The sequence below is a fragment of the Squalius cephalus genome (genome assembly GCF_949319135.1).
Source record: "Squalius cephalus genome assembly, chromosome: 8".
Classification (NCBI taxonomy): Eukaryota; Metazoa; Chordata; class Actinopteri; order Cypriniformes; family Leuciscidae; genus Squalius; species Squalius cephalus.
In genome coordinates this window covers 24,615,333-24,636,220 of record NC_137129.1, presented here as the reverse complement: position 1 = coordinate 24,636,220, position 20,888 = coordinate 24,615,333, and the positions used below count along the sequence as shown (strand labels likewise).

General features: G+C 38.1%; 1 protein-coding gene across 1 annotated transcript; it reads right to left on the bottom strand.

Moving 5' to 3' along the window:
* Window positions 1-793: 793 nt before the first annotated feature.
* Window positions 794-6,584, bottom strand: LOC307162652 (proteasome subunit beta type-7-like). Its single transcript, XM_079878110.1, has 8 exons — window positions 6,121-6,584; window positions 5,768-5,861; window positions 5,460-5,557; window positions 5,209-5,349; window positions 4,895-5,010; window positions 4,758-4,816; window positions 3,957-4,108; window positions 794-1,646 (listed from the first exon to the last, which is right to left on the bottom strand). Exons 1-8 carry the CDS (start codon window positions 6,177-6,179, stop codon window positions 1,535-1,537), a joined length of 831 nt encoding a protein of 276 aa, XP_079734236.1. The 5' UTR covers window positions 6,180-6,584; the 3' UTR covers window positions 794-1,534.
* Window positions 6,585-20,888: the final 14,304 nt, after the last annotated feature.

Genomic DNA, 20,888 nt, shown 5'->3' with positions numbered 1-20,888 from the left:
CATCATGTTCCTCCTCGCACAAAGGAGCAGATACCGGTCCTGCTGATGGGTTAAGGACCTTCTACGGCCCTGTCCAGCTCTCCTAGAGTAGCTGTCTGTCTTCCTGGAATCTCCTCCATGCTCTTGAGACTGTGCTGGGAGACACAGCAAACCTTCTGGCAATGGCACGTATTGATGAGCCATCCTGAAGGAGCTGGACTGCCTGCGCAACCTCTGTAGGGTCCAGGTATCGCCTCATGCTACCAGTAGTGACACTGACCCTAGTCAAATGTAAAACTGGTGAAAAACAGTCCAAAAAGATGAGTAGGGAAAAAATGTCAGTGGCCTCCACCTGTAAAACCATTCCTGTTTTGGGGGTTGTCTCACTGTTGCCCATCTAGTGCACCTGCTGTTAATTTCATTAACACTAAAGCCCCTCTGTTACTTAACTGACCAGATCAATATCCCAGGAGTTTAACTGACTTAATGCTATTCTCTGATTAAAAAGTGTTCCCTTAATTTTTTTGAGCAGTGTAGTTTATGTAATTTAAAAGATCTAGCCATTGAATGCATTTTGTGCTAAAGCAATGATAAATGATCCACAGTTTAGCCTGTTGTGCTCACTGTGTGAAAAGATTTTTAAAAAACAAATGGTCTTAGTATTGAGAAACTGGTCCTATAGTGATTGTAGGTACTTTGCTCTTGTTCATACATTTCATGATCACAGGACACATAAACAGGTGGTGTCACAAACTTTGCATATTACAAAACAATCTAAAAATTAAATTATACTTTTTATATTTATTCTTTATTTATGATGCCCTTTCCCAACATAATTGCATTTTATAAAAAAAAAAATTACAATATTTTTACAATAAAATATTGCAACTTTATAATGGGTCTTATTCAGCAACTGATACATTTTTAACTGACTGATTTATAGTTCCCCACCGGTAACAATTGTGACCAAGAATAATTCTCATGCTTTCACTAGCTTTAAATATTTAAAAGGCATGCAGTTTGTTTCTTCATGAGTTTGTAAATATATAAATAAAAATATGTATAAATATGTCTGCTCACTTTGCTGTGAACAATGTGGTAGTAATAAATTTTTGAAAAATACAGATTTCCCATCATGTTGAAATATCTGGTTGTAAAGCTCTTATAAGACAATACAAATATTTATGGTTAATATTGCCTTTGTATCCAACAAATGAATATTTAGCTTGATAGTTTAAAAAAAAAAAAAAAAAATACAACAAAAATGACAATCTTTCATTTTTTAATCTTAAATTTTATTGAATGGACTATTTTATGTCTGATGGGTTAATGAAAGGTAAGGAAACACACTTTTTAATATTATGCATTTTTGCAAAACAGTCTTGAGTAGCTCAAATGCAAATTACTGAATACATGGAAAGTCCTAAAACATATGGCTACTTCTAAAATTATGAAAAATATAGTTTTCCATTTTTATCCAGAAAGGAAACCTATTCACATATACCTTATTTCCTAAAGAGTGAAAGAAAGAGTGTAAAGAAATGTGAATATATTCTCATTCAGTGTCCATCACTTGGACAGATTCATCCACAACATCCAGTGGTAATGGAATAACTGTTTTTGTGAGAACAGCAGTAGTGCCTGGCTTGTATCTGTAGGTACCCTCCCTGGTGCATTAGAAGAAAGAGAGAAAATGTTTTTTAATGTTAAGAGATTTTATGAATAAATATGTGCAGTTGTAAACTCAGAAGGTTATTAATAGAGAATTGATCAGGATGAGAGTTGATTAGAGGTATATTCCAGAAAGCAGGTCTTGCATAAGTTTACTTGGTAAATATATATACAAGTAAATATATAGCAATATATAGTATTATAATGAAACCTTAACATTCAGTTTCATTAAAAATGTCTACAAATTTATTGTCTTTAGTAAATCCTGACAGAGTTTTATTTAACCCCAAAAATCTGGCCCTATGTTTACTAAAAAATGGCATAGAATAGTTCACAAGTAAGTGAATAGAGTGCTGTAGGGATGACATTTTGTAGGCCAAAACCCAGAAATGAGTTAGCATTTTAGCACTTCCGGTTCCATCATCCTGAAGTCAATAGATTTTTACAGTTTTTTACGATTGTTTACAAACTAAAATAAAAATTTCCACACACTTTGCAAAATTCTACTCCAATGAGCAAAACACCTCCACAGATTTGCACAACATTACACACAATGTCTGCTTCACCCATTTTGCAAAACATTACACACAGTGATTTGTAAAACTCTACACACATTTTCACACCTTAAACACAGATAAGGATTGTGAGGTTACTTCCTTGTCATTACAAAGCCCCGGATTGCCAATGACCACACTAATGAACGAATTGGATAATCACATCCACCAGGTGTGGAAGCACACATGTGCTAATTTGAAAACGCAGCACTCAGGTGTGCTATAAAAGGCAGCAGGTGAGTTCACCTGTCTTCAACAAAAATGGAAAGAGCTAGAAGAAGAAGAGTGAGAATGAGAGGGGGAGGAGAGGAGATGAATAGTTACAGTATTCTTGTTGCTTTTACAGTAGTTTGACTTCAGAGTAGTTTGACTTCAGAGTCAAAGTGTATGTACTTCATGCAGTAATTTTTATTTGTCTACATATTTTATTTGTTTCATTGATTTCATTGTTGGTTGATTAATGTAACTGATTATGGTAAGAAATACTGTAAGTATTTAAATAAATACTTGAAATATTCAGTCTGCATCAGTGTTGTGCAGTGCTTGCTAAGTTTATAGTAGGCCTATTTGTGTACATTCTCCCTATATCTCAAACTAATCATGAAGAATGTTGTGGGTTTGTCACTATTTTTTTTTTTGTCATCTAAATTATCCCTTACATAACAATGTCTGGACAAAAATATAGCACATGCTATTTCCTAAAATTATTTTTTACAAATGTGTTTTTTATTTATCACAGCAGTGTGAAACTGGCGGCAATAATGTCTGATCATTGAGGACTGTGTTGGTTAAATGAAAACTAATAGCATTTTCACAAATATGTGTATATGTTTTGACTGAAGTGTGTATGTTTTGACTGAAGTTTGTAATTTTGCAAACAATCTAGGAATTATGCAAATTGAATGTGGTGTTTGGATAATTGTGATCTATATTTTGAAAAAAAGAACCCGGTTTTCAAAATTGCGTGTAAACAATTGAAAAAAACTGTAAAAGGTTGTTTTTTTTTTGTTTTTTTGCCAGAAATAAGGTCTGTGGGTTAGGGTTAGGGTTAGGATTAGGGTTATTGAAATTTTGTAAAAGTTTTTACTTGTCTTGAAAAAGGCTGTTGCTAACAAGTGGCTTCGTGAATGGGACTACAAGGTTGTCAGGGACATTAAATGTCATCACACTGTACTGGAAAAATCATCTACTCGCTAGTCGGAAGTTGTCAATTTGCTGGAAGCTAGTGATGGTGAAGCTGAGGTCCTGCGATGTGGTGTAGTTTGTTTATAGCTCTCTGACAATTGTATTTATAGGCTTCAAATTTAAAAGTTGTTAATTTGTGAAGATTATCATGATGAACAAAAAGTGTAAGAATCTTTTTTTTATTATTATTATTATTGTTCACAGAGCTTATTTTCTGCAATAATACAAAAAAGCCAATGAAAACATCTTGAGTTTTTGTTGAGGGAACCAGGGTGATGCTAACTTCTGGGTTGGCCAACAAAAATAATAATCACTGCAGAGCTCTGTACTAGGATGTACCTTTCTGTATGAGTGTGTTCACAGTGAACATACTCTTGAGTTGACTGAACTTACTTCTGGACGTGTTTTGGAACCGATAACTGAGTAAGAAATGTTATCAACCAAGAGTTCGGGGTAACCCTGCTTTCTGGAAAACCCAGGAAAATGGATACATTGAAAAAAATTCTCATTTTAAAATGATGAAGAATTAATGTTACTGCAATCTTCCACATTACACTGGAATCTTACCTCAATCCTTTCTGAACAGGCTGGTCATATCCCCTCAGATAATCCACAGCTTTCTCTGTGATCACACATAGGTCTACATTGCTGCCAGAACCCAGATCACAGAAGATGCCTGCAGTGATGGCATCTCTCACCAGCTGCTTTCCTTCCTCCAGCTTTACATTTCCCAAGCGTATATGTAGGTGTGGAATTGACAAGAACAAATACAGAACGTGTGTTTGGGAAGTGGGATTCAACAATAAAGATTACATTGAGGGTAAGAAGCAAAGAATAAAAAATAAATGTCAGATTGTAATAGAAAACTGAAACAAAATTCCTTAAATTCTGAAACAGGGTGCAACAGTTGGATGACAGTTGGATGTTTTGCAAAAAACTAATTATTTTTATTTTAAAATATGTTTATTATACGTGCCATAAATCATTATTTATTATTATGGAACATATTTTACTGTTCCAGCATTTACAATTATTCATTGGATTGTAGTTCATTTCCACATAAAAGTTGTCTTTTACCTTTGTCTTCTTTTGTCAGCAAATGTTACATTGAGCACTCAAATTTGATAAAAGGAAGATCAAACATGCTTGCTTGACACACGAGAATGATTGAGGTTCATTCATTGAACTTCTGCAGGGACCAATGAGGTCTGTTCTCGAGCATCAAGCAAGTGTTTGGGTGTACTTCCCCTTTGAAGGGCCCTCAGGGGTCCGTAGACCCCTAGTTAAAATATAAATGTAACTACAATAACAGCATATACAATACCATGTTGGAAAATATCAATAAGAATGTCTTAACAGTTGTCTGACCTCCATATTTGGCTTGTAACGATCTTCAAATAGAGAAATGGCAGCAGCTGCTCCAGACCCTGTAATATAGTTTTGCTAAATAAGTGCAGAAAAAAACATGTTTGATTGTGTTCATTCAAATAAAGGGGATAAAGTACCCATGGTAAGGAAAGGAAGCTTATCATAGGAACCATGAGGGTAGACGCTATAGAGCTGTGGGCCATTAATATCCACACCTCCCACAATTAGAGAAGAACCAATGTGCCCCTGATACCTACAAAAAAAAATGGGAAACAATCAGCCCTAGTCCTGGACCTGGATAAGATGTATTTAAATAGCTCTTTAAGATAAACTAATATTATCAGTTAACTAGTGAGCAATATCTTAAATAAAGAAAGAATGGTGTATTTTGATGTATCAATCATTTTGGCTTAATCACTTAAATCAGACTGAACGACTATGACACTTTCACCTGAACAGCATCTGTTTGAGCTGTCGGGTCACCATGGCCACAAGAGGAGGTCGTCCTGTGCTCAGTGAATGCAGTTCTACATTTGAAGACATCATCTGAGTAGTGACCTCAGCATCAGCAGCAACACCTGCACCACAACAGCTATTGTGGTAAGAAGAACGAAAGAAAAAGAAAACAAAAACAGGCACTATAAAATTTAGTTTAGACAGAGTCTTGAACTATGATGATGAGCAACCAAAAGATTCACTCACTAGATTTTGGGAGCTATGTAGTGGATTTTCATGCAGTTTTTATCAGCTATGACCATATCATCCGTGGCTCTGGTGTCTGCACCTAAAATCACTCCATCCTAAAATAAAATCCATTTATTTTTTTGGTTTATTATAACTAAATATTGCATACCATCATATTTATTTAATATAGCTAAGTTTATTTGCAATTACTTGAATTACAATATAGACTTAAATGATATGGAAATGAATTACAACATAGACTTAAATTATAAATATTTAATCAGTAATTAACAACACAAATCATGCTTTGCAGTGTCAAAACAGACTTTGAATATCAGGCCAGCAATGGTGGTGCCAGTCTTCCTGGCGTTTGGTGCACTGTAACCCTTCTCTGATAAATTTGCTTCCAGAACAGCATTTCTATAAATGAATAAACAGCAAACAGATACAATACAATTAAAAGATATGGCATTATTAAGGTAGGCCTACTTTTTGTTACTATTATGTTGTTTAGGAGTAGGCCATGTTTACTCATTCATGTGTCAAAACACTTTGATGTTTTGCAATCGTTTTGGCTTCGTAAGCATATTAGCGCTTGGCAATCAATGTAAATTGTAGTAATGTCTTGATCATATTATTTATTGTTTACGTCTTGATCAAGTTGTTATAGATGTCTCACCTGCGTGTGTTCTCAAAAGAGAATCCTCCGGTCGGCGTCTTTGTCGATGTGTGTAGCATCTTTCACCTACCGTATAATATGTAAAGTATAGCTCTAACAATCAGCTTTGGGTAAAGCTCTTTCTGATCACCGCTTTTGAACGTTTGAACGCTTCAGTTTTACACAAAGAGTCGGTGCGTCAGCACTTTTAACGCCCCAAACTGCAGAAGTTCCTTCTTTCACTTTCACTTCTGACACATGATCGCTTCTCTAGGCCATTCAGTCGAATGAAGCAGTTACTCTAACCGAACGGTTATGGGTTAGGGGTCGGCAACCCAAAATGTTGAAAGAGCCATATTGGACCAAAAAAACAAAAAAACGAATCTGTCTGGAGCCGCAAAAAATTAAAAGCCTTATATAAGCCTTATAATGAAGGCAACACATGCTGTAAGTGTCTATATTAGCTTTATTAGCCCCCTAGTATCAAAATGATAAGTAGGCTACAATGAGCATTCATGATTAAATGTTCGTTGACAGAAATGTTGAAATTAAATATTTATTATACACATTTTTACAACGTTGAAAAACTTTAACCCTTTCACACGTAAGTTTAAAATATTCTGGCTGACCCCCCAGCGTGAGTTTTTCAAGGCGACCATTATTTAGAATGTGTCACTTTATGGTTTCCATGGTGACGCGTCATTGCGTGTCACGTGACACACCGCAGCAACAACAGAGCTGAATGAATGATGATCTGCTTTTATGTCATTTTTCCTTTTTTATTCAAAATATTCACAAATTTGTTAGATATGGCATGAAATATCTGATATTCCGATTGTCAAATATATGCAAGTGGAAGTGTTTTGTTGTTTAAACACCTTTATAACGATCGCGTTAGTTGAGCTGTATGCGCGATGGACGCCGCCATCTTAGTTTGTGCCGCAGACGCAGTTCAGAGAATCGGATCTGTTGGATTTACAACACGTGAATTCATCCACTTCTCCCGAAATACATAAAAGTAAGTGGCTGGTGTACTGGGAGAAGAATAGAGTAAACTTTAAAGTTACTTACACAATGTGTATCTGATATGAATAAAACGTGTCTAATTATAATGGAAAGGATTATTATTGCCTCTTCCTTTAACATCAGTGTGTATTTTACAAACTCTAAATGTATTGTTTTTTTAGTACTTATATGTCTGAAACCTAAAATAAACATTATGTGGTTGAAAACACTGAAAAGTTGTGATATATGACAGCTCCCTCTGAGCGCGCCTGTCTCTGGCTCAGCGCCAGCCAACGCGCGAAAGCACATTTGAATTTAGCAGTTGATCACGTCATGCACTGACCGTTCTAATCACACCGGTGCGATCGTAAGTGCGAATGGGTTTTAAGAATGTTTGTCATGTTTTTCCTCCTACAGAAATTATATTAAAACAAAAAATATTTTTTTCATTTTCATATTTTTGAAAAAGTTCCAGGGAGCCACTAGGGCGGCGCTTAAGAGCCGCATGCGGCTCTAGAGCCGCGGGTTGCCGACCCCCGTTAGGCCTATTTATGCACACAAATAGGTAAGTCTATTTTCTTGTAAAAAAGTTTTATTCAATTATTGATCAATTTAATCTGGCCAATTTAAGATGGAAAAATAGCTTACACCAATAAAAGCAATTTATGAGTTAGATCAAAAAGAAATAATAGACCCTTAATTAAAAATTCAGATTTAAGAACAGGTTAAAGAATTCTGAAAATAAAGAATGTTATTTACATGTTATTACATGCAGAAATTGGATCAGTTTGAATGGATAGAGCAGGTTTACAAACAGTGTAGATTTGAATGTCATAACCGTGTTGTGTAATTGGAGCATTATAACCGTATAATTTGACCCGTATAATTAGTATAAAGATAAATAATAATGGCTCAAGAACTGATATGTAACGCTGGGGAATTCTAAATATGCAGGAGAGTTGGATCCAATTGCAGTCAATAATATTTATTAACAAATCAATCAAAAAACACAAGGACCAGAACATCTGAGAACAACGAAAACAAGAAATTTAGCTGCAAGCAGCAATTATTGGGGCCAGACAAGATTCTCTGGCCTGTCCCAGACCAAAGACGGGATGTTGAGGCAGAATAATTTTTGTGTGTGTGTGTGTTGTACTGTGTAGTACATGAATGAATAAAAATGTGCCAATGTATCCATTGGTTGTGTCTTTTGTGTTCATCATGTGAAAAGTTTTGTGAGGAGGGGAACCACAAGCAACATAACTTACCAGTTTTGGAAATGTTGTTTTGAATATTGCACCGTGTGTTAGACTATGTTGTAGTGTGTGTGTTTTTGAGGGCTTGTGTGTCCTGTCTGAGAGTGAAGTTTGGTTTTTCAGCAAGAGTGAATGGTTTTGAGTATAGAGCTTAATTTTGACCTGAAAATAGGATGTTTGGAGAATTGGGTGAGACGTTATGGATTTGTGTTTTACTGTTTTGAGAATACGAGGCATAGTTTCAAGAAATGTGTTTAAGCAATCGAGAAAAACTGTAAACACTATAACCAGGCTTTTGAACTAAAATTTCAAAACCATAATGCCATTTATCAAAAAGCACACCCATTTCCCTAAACTATAAACACTATTCCCCTGTTTTAACACATAAGTCAGATTTGTTGAACTGTCACTGCAAAACTCTACAAACAAATCCCTTCATTTCTCATTGCCTACACCATGTTGACATTTAGAAAGCACTAGCATTCAATATTGTTTGCTCAAGTCAGCACAGCTTCAGCTCAGTTAGCACACAATCACCCAAGTGGAAACTCTGAGTCTAAATTTATCACACACCTATCAGAATCTTAAATAGATGGGCCAGAGTCAGTTCATTCAGTTTTGGAGGAATGGATCCAGAAAGACATGAAGGAAGAGGTTGAGGACACTGGAGTGGAGGAGGAGGAGGAGGAGGAGGAGGAGGAGGAGGAGGAGGAGGAAGGTGAAGGGCAAGGAGACAAGTCTCGGATGAAATTTGTGCCACTCTAGATACCATAATAATTATATCCCCTCTACCTTAGTGATGTGCAGCATCACTTACTGCTTGGCTGGAATTGTTATGTTGCATGGAAGACTTCATTGACATCATGGCAGAAAACTTTGCAGGAAACATGGAAAAACACATTATAGAATGCTTTATAGTTATAATGGAGCATGGTTGTCACCTGGTGGCTTTTTTGGGTATTACACCTAATCAGAAATGTCACTGGTATTTCATTTTTACATTTTCATTAACCTCAAATTTGGAACTTGTTTAGAGTTTTATTTTTCTATCATTTCTAGACCGTGTTTATATATTTATTTATTTATTTATTTATATAAAATAATTATATATAAAAGAAGTTCCAAAAAACTTTTGTTGCATGACATTCCCATTACATTTTTATTTTTTTTATTTTTTTGCATTTGCATTTGCATTTGCCTTTATATAAACATCAAATACTTGTTTGATAATACTTATTTTTTTCAATAATATTGGGGTTTTGACCAGTTATTTTATTTTTTCCCCAACCTTCTAACATTTGCAGAAGGATTTGATGATCTTCTCCAAATACTTTCAACTTATATATTAAAAAAAATAACTTTTACTTTGTCTTTTTTAAGGTGTATTCTACTGATTATATTGTAGAATTTTCTGTTTTCTGAGGCATGTTTTGCAATTCAAGCAATAAAAAAGCTTAAGCACCTGCATTCACCTTACTCTCAGTAGTATTACAGTAATGAAAATTTGTACATGTAAGAATCAAAGTAGGCCTATTATCTTTTATTTTTCCATAAAAAGAACAATGTAACATTCACGTATTGCTGAAGCCTATTGTTATCATTAAAAAACAGTTTGTCAAGTGATATAAATTACATTATGTTATGTTTTTCTTCCACTTTGTTTTATTATACACTTGTTTGTACTCAATATAACTATCAAATGGTTGTTGATGGGCATAGGGGCCATCGCTAGTTGTAGTGTAGATGCTTTTTCCTCAACATATTTAATTTGCCCCGCGATTGCACTTGTACACACTGATTATGCCTTCTATCAACAGATCGTGTTTATTGTGCAACATATGGACTAATTATTATTACAGTTTTTCTGAATTGCTAAAACACTAAATCAGGGCCGGCCCTGACCAATTTGCTGCCCTAGGCAAGATTTTACCTGGTGCCCCATGCATCACAGCCTATTTCACCCCGTCATTGTGTTCATGATTATTTAGCCTATATATATATATGTACACATATATATATATTACATCTAGAGCATTACATCTAGCATTCAAGTCAAGTCCCCAATATCTTTTATAGCGCGTTTTACAATACAGATTTAATGTGAACTTTGCTATTTTTAATAAACCTGTAGCCTAAATAAATATCATTATTAATTTTGGCAAATACTGTAGGTGAAGAAAGTGTACACATAATACATTTTGGTCTGTACCATGAAGAGAAAACTGATTCAACTATATAAACTATATATTTTCTGAAAGCGTAGACTCTCAGGATGTGATCTAACATGGCATGAAACATGTCCCACCCACCTCATTAGTATACTGCCCAAGCATAACACATTGGGTATTGGTAAATCGGGTATATGGCTGATACCTAAAAAAAGTAGTAGTATGTGCATGTCTGTCTGTGTGTGTGTGTGTCTGTGCGTGTATGTATGCGTGCGTACATGTGTGTGCGCGTGTGTGTTTGTGTGTGTGTGTGTCTGTGCGTGTGGATGTCAGTGTGTGTGCATGCTTGCGTTTGTTTGTATTCCTGCATGTGTGTGTGTGACAGTATCATCCTAAACCAGCAACCCTTCGCTCAACAGCACCATCTACAGGCCGATGAGTGTACAGTCACTAAATGTGCACATAAATGAATTTATTTTATACCCCCCCATGGATGAAATTATACGAAACTTAGCATACCCCCAGAGGATGTCAAGTTAATCATACACATGAAATATGGTGCAGTTCTGAACATCTCAACTGAAGATAGGGGCGATTAAAGCAGAATAATATTGCATTTTCATTTTTTATGGGAGGGGCGCAAATCACAAATGAGTGATTATGGGCTAGGTTGATGTGGGCCCTTAAGAGCAACATACCATAAAAATGTCTTCATCCTCGGTGCCACGGTTCAGGTAGTTATTTAGGAAAATCTGCATTTTTTGGGTTTGGGGGGGCCCAGTGCGGGGGGGGAGTGGCCCCCGGGGACCAAACGAAATTTTTCCGTAAAAGTCTAGTGGGGCTACATGCCCACCAAATTTCATGTTCCCCGGTGTTTCGGTGTCCCTGGTATCGTTGACGAAAAAATTCAGTAGATGACGGGGAAAAAAAAAAAAAAAAAACTTTGACAATCGATTATGGGCTAGGTTGATGTGGGCCCTTAAGACCAACATACCATAAAAATTTCTTCATCCTCGGTGCCACGGTTCAGGTAGTTATTTAGGAAAATCTGCATTTTTTGGGTTTGGGGGGGCCCAGTGCGGGGGGGGAGTGGCCCCCGGGGACCAAACGAAATTTTTCTGTAAAAGTCTAGTGGGGCTACATGCCCACCAAATTTCATGTTCCCCGGTGTTTCGGTGTCCCTGGTATCGTTGACGAAAAAATTCAGTAGATGACGAAAAAAAAAAAAAAAAACTTTGACAATCGATTATGGCCTAGGTTGATGTGGGCCCTTAAGACCAACATACCATAAAAATGTCTTCATCCTCGGTGCCACGGTTCAGGTAGTTATTTAGGAAAAACTGCATTTTTTGGGTTTGGGGGGGCCCAGCGCGGGGGGGGGAGTGGCCCCCGGGGACCAAACGAAATTTTTCCGTAAAAGTCTAGTGGGGCTACATGCCCACCAAATTTCATGTTCCCCGGTGTTTCGGTGTCCCTGGTATCGTTGACGAAAAAATTCAGTAGATGACGAAAAAAAAAAAAATATATATGACCGCTTTCGCTAGCTATGCTAGCGGCGGTCATAATAACTGCTATTAAATTATAGTATCTTACTCCTATGCAATTAGATAAACTGTTCATTCACTACATCACTTTACCTCTGTCTTTATCCCCTTTTATCCTCTTCTCTTCTTTTTGGCACGGTATCTATCACAGACTATAATGCTAATTTATAACGTTTCATGTAAATTCGGCCATCCGTCACAATCAGGAAACTTTCACCGTGTCTAGACCTGGCGCGAGCTGCCAGGCTCGTTTCTACAGGAGAACCTGAGTGTGTTAAGTGCCCTCAAACAAAAGCAGTGCTGTCTACATTGGATGCGGCGTCGCGCACGCTACACAACATATTACCAACAACTGATCGCGCGCGTGCGCTCTGTTTCTGACGCACTTCAAGCACTTGCTGGGCGGGGGAAGATTGATGTGGTAGTATTTGGTAGTATTTCGAACTAATGGTTTTAAAATAGTATTATTAAAAAATAACTTAAAAAAAAATAAAAAAAAATAAAAAAAAAAATTCACTCGTTCACTCCTTTTGGCGCCCCTATGGATGAATGGCGCCCCTAGCATTTGCCTATTCTGCCTATGCCGCGGGCCGGCCCTGCACTAAATCCCATTTTCTGAACCAATTTCTCAATAGCCTAAACCAATTTGTTGAATAAATCTCTCTTTCTGTAAAACATTAAACAAGTTCAGGCAGTTAAGACACTGTTGGCAAATCTCATGCACTCTTTTAGCAAAACTCTAAACACACTTACTCACTAAAACACATTTTGCACTGTGATGCACAGGCAGGCAAAATTTAAACACAACTACATCACAGTTGTCATTGTTTACACACAACGACTCAAAATTGTTCACACTTATTTCTAATGATGTAACCAAACCAACTGTACATAATACAAGTCAGTTCAGAGTGCCTAAATTGAGTAAAAATGTTGCACTGAATGTTGATACCAACAATGGATGGAAACAATATACAGTTTTTCTCAATTGCTTAAATACATTTGCCCACTCTGACATCACATTTTCAAAACAGTTAACACACAGGATAAAACTGAAGCTCAATGGCCAAAATGACTCATTTTGTTAGCAAAATGCTCCAACACTCACAAAACATTAAAAGCATGCAACATAAGCAAATATTTCCATCAAACACCACAACTTGTGGTCAAATTAATTTATTCTTTCAATCAACCAATACACAATGGACAACAAAATACAAAATACAGCCATCAATATGAAATATGACACTTTACAAACTCAAATGGATACTTAAAAAAAAAAAAAAAAAAAAAAGAAAAAGCTACCAAAGGAAACTTATGGGTGGAAATTCCTTTTAAAAAAAAAAGCAAAAAAAAAAGATTTTTCACATTTAGTCCATTCGTTCTTGACGATTATGCCACAGGTTCTCATCAACATCGCATTGAATGTTTTCCCTTGCAATGCACCAAGGGAAATACCTCCTTGCATGGCGTATCCATCCAGTCCTCTGCACCTATTGCCAGGCAACCAGCATTCATTGCCTCCAGGAGGGGCATCTGCTCATATGGCCGGTGATCATACACCTTCCACCTCCAAGCAGAGAAGAACTCCTCGATTGGGTTCAGAAAAGGGGAGTATGCAGGGAGGAATTGCATCAGAATACGAGGCTGTGCTGCAAACCATTCGTTCACAAGGGGAGAGTGATGGAAAGCCACATTGTCCCAAATTATGACATACAGAGTCATGCCAGGCCTCAACAGCTCTCTCTCTTTAGGTGGAATCAGTATTTCTTTCAATGCATCAAGAAATGTGATGAGGCGTTCTGTATTGTATGGGCCAATGGTTGGTATGTGGCAAAGGACCCCATCATTGGAGATGGCAGCACACATGGTGATATTGGCACCCCTCTGACCTGGCACTGTGACAGTGGCCATCTGCCCAATGATGTTCCTCCCGCGTCTCCTCACTTTACAGAGGTTGAAGCCGGCTTCATCCACAAAAATGAATTTGTGATGTGCCCCTTCAGGTTCAAGCTCCATTATTCTCTAAGAAAAAGAGAAAATTCATAAAGCAAATTACAGAATTCCAGTCGCATGTAACTATAGCCGCTTTCCGACCAAGTAGTTCTTGGAACTTAGTTCTAGGAACTGTCCACTTCTAAACAGTTCTAAGAACTACTCTCCCCCAAACTCGGTTTTGCTGTTTGCGTTCGCACTGGCCAAGTGGCCATAGGAACTGGTAGGAGGGGTAAGGGAGTGACGCAAGCACGGTGACTTTTATTTTGACGGCGCGACGGACCTTTATTTTGGCGGCGCTGAGAACGCCAGAGCAAACAATGCTCGTATTCTCTGTTTATTTGTTAGCGATCTGTCTAACAGTACTGTTTAATATCTTATCAGATAGAACTGTTATAAAAAGTAGACATTATGTGAAAAAAGGTTATTAGCCTATACCGTGTGGTTGATGTCCAGTGTTGCTAGCTGGGCAGATAAACATAATCATGTTTGGCTTGGTCCCCTCAAAGTTGCATTGGATTTTCTCTTCAGCATAAAGGTTTAGAGACCCATCTATCACTGTTTTCCATGTTTAAACTTTGTATAGTTAGTTTATGGAATAAATATATAGGCTATAATCTGTGTGTTTACATTCTAGCTGTTTTAAAAATGGCGGGTGCTGGTGTTCCGCGTGCGTTCGGTCAATCAGCGTGCACTAACGTCACGGATAGTTCCTATAGTGCTAGTTTAGACCCTACTCTGAAGTAGGACCTAAATTAGTTCCTACAAATGGAGTTCCTAGAACTAAAATCGTTCCTAGTTCCTGCGGTGCGAACACGCCGACATCCGGGTACTTTAGCCAATAGTTCTAGGAACTGTGAAAAGGTTCCTCCGGTCGGAAAGCGGCTTATGGTAAACAAGGTATTACAATAAAAAAATCTGTACCTGCACATACTGGAATCGTGCCTCCTTTATGATGTCAGAGTTTCTTTGAAATGGAACTCGGTACAGCTGCTTCATTCTGACATGGTTTCGTTTAAGGACTCGATCTATAGTTGCCAAACTCTCACTGTTTATATTTCTAAATGCTCCCTGATCTGCAATTACTGCTGCCTGGATTTCATGCAGTCTGATTGCATTGTTTGCCACTACCATATCTACAATGGCAGACTCCTGTTCAATACTAAATATCTTTCTTCTGCCTCCAGTGTGTGGTAATGTGTGGATCCTATAAAGTAAAAGCAAAAAGCATGGCAAAATTGACATTACTGTATGACAGTCACATAAATGGGATTGATAAAACATCTGCATTACTGTAGGCACAGTTTGTTCTGCTAACAGGGCAATACAGTAAAGCTGAAATACATAATGGTATACATTACAGTAACACTGAATTACCTGTTCTCATTCTGAAAAAGCCTGACAATAGATGCCACAGTGCTCCGACTCAGAATGGGCTGGACCCTTTGTCCAGCCTCTCTAAAGGACAAGCCATGATTGATGACATGGTCAATAATTGTTGCCCGAATTTCATTTGAAACTTGAGCTCGATTTTGTCCTCTTGCTGCTGCAGCTCCTCCACCACACATACAGGCTCCTCTTCCTCGGGCCCCTCTGCCATGGCCTCTTACTCTATGGCCTCTTTGATCCATGCTTGCAAATAGCAACACAGAGGTGGCATCTTTTATAGATGGATGAGGACTGATTGCTGATTGAAGAGTTGTGCAAATGAGTTTCACACAGGTGCATAGAGTTTTATAATTATGCAAGTACTTTCTATCAGCAGTGAATAGATGTTTTCCTTTTGTTCAACACAGTGAATCCAATAGAGTTCGGGGTCTTTCAATGAGATCTGTGGTAACTGTTTTGAAAAAGGGTGTGAAAAATGTGTGAAACAAATGAAAAAGTGTTAAACCATTTGCAAGAGAAGACTTCTGCTGTGCTAATAATGTGATGATGAAGATCAAGCGGATCCCAGTTTCATTTAGTGTGTCTTAGCAAATGAGAAAAACTGTAAGAGGGAGAGGAGGTGTATATACATGCAAGGTGTATATACATACAATATATACATGCAAGAGGTGGTGAACAAGGAGGATGAGGACGAGAAAGAGCAAGGTGTGGAAGCTAGATAGAGGGTTTTTCCCTTTGCCTGGCAAGAGACAACTTTGCTTGTGGTGTGGACAAAGTCCTTAGGCCGGATCCAGCATGAAGGCGATGCTGAGGCAGAATAAGTCTCTTCTCATTGATCTTGATTTTGAAGTTGCACAACTCTTCTGAGTGTAGCTTTTCTCAGCTGTACATGCTTTTCATTTAGAGTTTTTAAACCTTTTTGACTTTTGCAGTTGGGTTACTATATTTTCACAGTATGCAAGTGCTGAATATACAGACATTCAATTGGCCTACTATATATTCAATACAATACTATACTTGCAGTGCATACAATTTATTCACCTTATACTGTAAGTTGTGATTACTTTTTTTATTTTTTTTATATTTTTTTTTATTATTTTATTTATGCAGATTTTTTACATACATAATACAAACAAAACAAAAACAAAAACAAACAAACATAAACAGCCAACAATCGCACAATATATAAAAAGAAAAAAGTATACATATACGTGTCCATTCACTGAGCAGATGCCCTAAAACGTCCACAGATTAAGTCAAGGAAGCCTGGACCTGAGGGGAGTGAGGGTCCCAGTAAGGATAAAAAAATATATATATATAAAAATGAAAAAATTAGGTCCCAGTTTGTGGGCTCTTCTTCCTGATGTAATCTATGAAAGGGCCCCAGATCTTCTTGAATTTATCTCGAGAGTTAGACATAGAAAAACGTATTTCTTCAAGGTATAAACAGGAAACCATATCATTAAGCCACCACTTGAAACAAGGAGGGGAAGCTGACTTCCACTCCTTTAGGATAACCCGTTTTGCGATGGTCATACCAAACATGAGGGCTTGTTGTAAAGCAGAAGGAAGAGCCAAAGAATCGTTGGAGCAGCCCAATATCGCTAAGAGACAGTCAGGAGCTAGTTGTCTATTATAAACAGCACTGTACAAACTGAAAATGTCAACCCAGAATCTTGTGAGCTTAGAGCAGGACCAGAAAAGATGCCCAAGAGTTCCCTCAGCTGATTTGCATTTATCACAAGTTGGGGAAACAGCAGGAAAAAATTTATTCAGTCTAGTCTTGGAATAGTGCAACCTATGAACTACTTTAAACTGGATAAGCTGAAGTCGAGCATTAATAGAGCATGATTTTATCCTGTTTAAACCTATCTCCCATAACTCATCAGATATAACTTCGCCAGTGTCCTTGATCCACGCCTCTTTAATATGGAGAGATGGGGTTGCCACAACGAAGAGATTAACAAACCGAGAGACCAAATGTTTGGAAGTGGGAGGGGAGGTCATTATATCAAAAAAGTCATGTTGCATAGGGGTTGCATTTAGAAGAGAAGAAGTATGCTTGACAAAATTCCTAATTTGTAGATAACGAAAAAATTGATTAGTAGAGAGTTTAAATTTAGCCTGGAGTTGGGCAAAAGAAGCAAAGTAATTATCAATGTAGAGATCTCTGATAGTAGTTATACCTTTATTTGACCATTGCATAAAAACAGCATCCATCATACCAGGCTTGAAACAGGGGTTCTGACATATGGGGGCATGAATTGACTTTTCTGGGAGGTTCAGAATTACCTTGATTTGCTTTAAAATTTTTATCGAGTTGCTGAGTAAGAAGTTATTCCGTAGCGATTTCATTTTAATATCAGGTTTTGAGAATAGAATGGCTGACAAGGAGGCACCAGTAAGTGACACAGCATTATTAAGCTCAATCTCAGGCCATCTAGGGCCAGGACCGCACACCTCCGACCCCCCAGCTGTGGACTGATTCCAGAAAACCCAAGCTCTGGAGTTACAAGCCCAGTAGTAATGCCGAAAGACAGGCAGGCCTAAACCACCCTCCTCCGTGGACTTCTGTAAGTGGGCCTTTGAAATACGGGCAGGCTTGGAGGCCCAGATGAAGGGCATGATAATAGAGTCTAACGTCTTGAAAAAGGAAGAAGAGAGGAAGATGGGCACATTCTGAAATAAATAAGTAAATTTTGGGAGCACAACCATTTTAACAATGTTGACACGGCCAATCAATGAGAGGGGGAGAAGTTTCCACTTATCTATCATACACTTAAGCCTGTCAATCAGATCCATATAATTAAGTTTAAAGAGAAGTTTTGGATTTCTGGGGATGTTAATCCCCAGATAAGAAAAATGTTCATGGGATACTCTAAAGGGCAGATTATGAAGAAAAATGGAGTCAAGACCATTAGATAAAGGCATAAAAACAGATTTCTCCCAGTTTATAGTAAATCCAGAGAGTCGTCCAAAGCCATCTATCAGATTAAGAAGGGGTGAAAGGGATGTTTTTACATCTGAAAGGGTCAGAATTATATCATCTGCGTATAGACCGATGGTGCACTCGGATGTGCCGCACCTTATGCCGGAAATTTGGGGGTTGACTCTAATGGCAGTGGCCAACGGCTCAAGAGCTAAAGCAAAGAGCATTGGAGAGAGGCAGCAGAGCCCTGCCTGGTGCCGCGGTGTAATGGGAATGGTGGAGATCTTTCGTGGTTGGTTAGAACAGAAGATTGGGGAGCAGCATAAAGCATTTTTAATAAATTCATAAATTTCGACCCAAATCCGAATTTGTCAAGTGCAGCGAACATATATTTCCATTCCACCTGATCAAAGGGTTGCTGGGCATCAAGAGAGATCACAGCAGAGTGGGGCAGTTTAGTTGAATACATTAAATTAAGCAAACACCTTGTGTTTGAGAAGGAAAATCTATCGGGAATGAAACCTGATTGATCAGGATGAATTAAAGTGCCAATATATTTTTTTAACCGGTTGGACAGGACTTTAGCTATAATTTTTTGGTCGGAGTTAAGAAGAGATAGGGGACGATACGAAGAGACATTTGTTTCATCTCTGTCCTTTTTTAATAGGACACAGATATGGGCGTCGTAGAGAGTATGGGGGAAAGTACCCTTTTTCACTGAGCAATTGACCATCCGCAGTAGGAGGGGGGCAACAACGTCTATGTGCGTCTTATAAAATTCTATCCCGAACCCATCTGGACCGCATGCTTTGCCACCGGGAAAAGAACGAATAGCGTTTTTGATCTCCTCCAGTGTAAATTCAGATTCCAATTCTAATCTTGCAAACTCAGAAAGAACTGGAATGTCTAAAGTATGAAGAAAATTGGCAATATCAGTATCCGTGGCAATAGATCTGGAAATATATAGCTGGCTATAAAAACTAAAAAATCTGTCGTTAATCTGCTTGTGGTCAGTTAATAGCTGACCGGTGGAGGAGGAAATTTTATGTATTGCCCTATCAGAAATGACGCCCTTCAGTTGCCTAGCGAGCAGTTTATCAGCCTTCTCACCCAACTCAAAGTGCTTCTGCTTTAGTTTGCGAATATAGTTCCCAACCTGCTCACCCAGAATATGGTTGTATTCGTATTTCACTTTCAAAATAGAGCTAAGAGTATCTTCAGAGCCTGAGTTTTGATATTCCTTCTCCAGTTTAGCTAGTTCAGCCTCAATATCAGTGCGATGCCTGATCCTGGCCCTTTTGCGAGAAGACTGGTACGAGATAATGTGCCCTCTTATCACGGCTTTAAACGACTCCCACAAAGTAGAGTCAGAGACAGCGCCGTTGTCATTAGTGAGCATAAAATCAACAATTTTGGTTGATATATAGCCACTGAAAGTGTCATCTAGATAAAGAGAAGGGTTGAATTTCCAGCTATATTGAGGGGCATAAAGTTTAAAGTCAATCACCAATGAAAGGGGCGCATGGTCAGAAATTAAGATACTGTGGTAAGTTGAGCTTATTACATTTGAAATAAGTCTGGAGTCAACCAGCATGTAATCAATTCTAGTGAAACTGCCATGCACGGGGGAGAAAAAAGAAAAAAAAATTTCTAGGGGGTGCTGGTGCCTCCATATGTCAATCAAATCTAAAGAATTGGCAAGGTTATTGAGAACAGAGACCGATTTCAATCATGGGGCCACGGATGAGGAGGACCTATCCAATAGCGGATCAAAATAGCAATTAAAGTCGCCGCCGATAATTATGTTGAAATCATTGTATTCTGTGACAAGGTTAAATATTTTACAGAAAAAATCGGGGTTATCGAAATTTGGGGCATAAATGTTTAAGAGGACTAAAGGGACTAAGTTAACCGTACCCGTAACAAGTATGAACCTCCCACCTGGATCGGTAGTCTGGGATTTGAATACAAATGGGATGGTTCTGCGAACAAGAATGGCAACCCCCCTCGCCTTGGAGGAAAAGGTGGACTGGTACACCTGTGACACCCACGCAGATCTTAAGCGCCTCTGCTCAGAAGGCTGAATATGGGTCTCCTGTAAAAATACAATATCAGACGACAGGGACTTCAAATGTGAAAATACTTTACCTCGTTTAAGAGCCCTGCCCATACCCCTACAATTCCAAGTGGTAAAAGTGATGTGACTCATCCCTGATCTAAGTGAATAAATGACATATATCTATGCGGAGGGACATATGGTGAAGTTGGACACATGACATACAAAGGGCTGGCAAAACAAAGCATAATAAAAAAAGACAGATAAAGAAAAACAAATAAAAACCCCAAAAGACCCAAACCCGCTAAAAGAACTAAGCGGTAAATCCCACTAGCTAACAAGGAGGCAGCCGGGTAACAGAGCCCGCCAAATTACACACACACACACAAAAAAAAACACTTACCACTGGGCCCCGTGCGCATCTCCAACACATTAACAAGTGGTTAA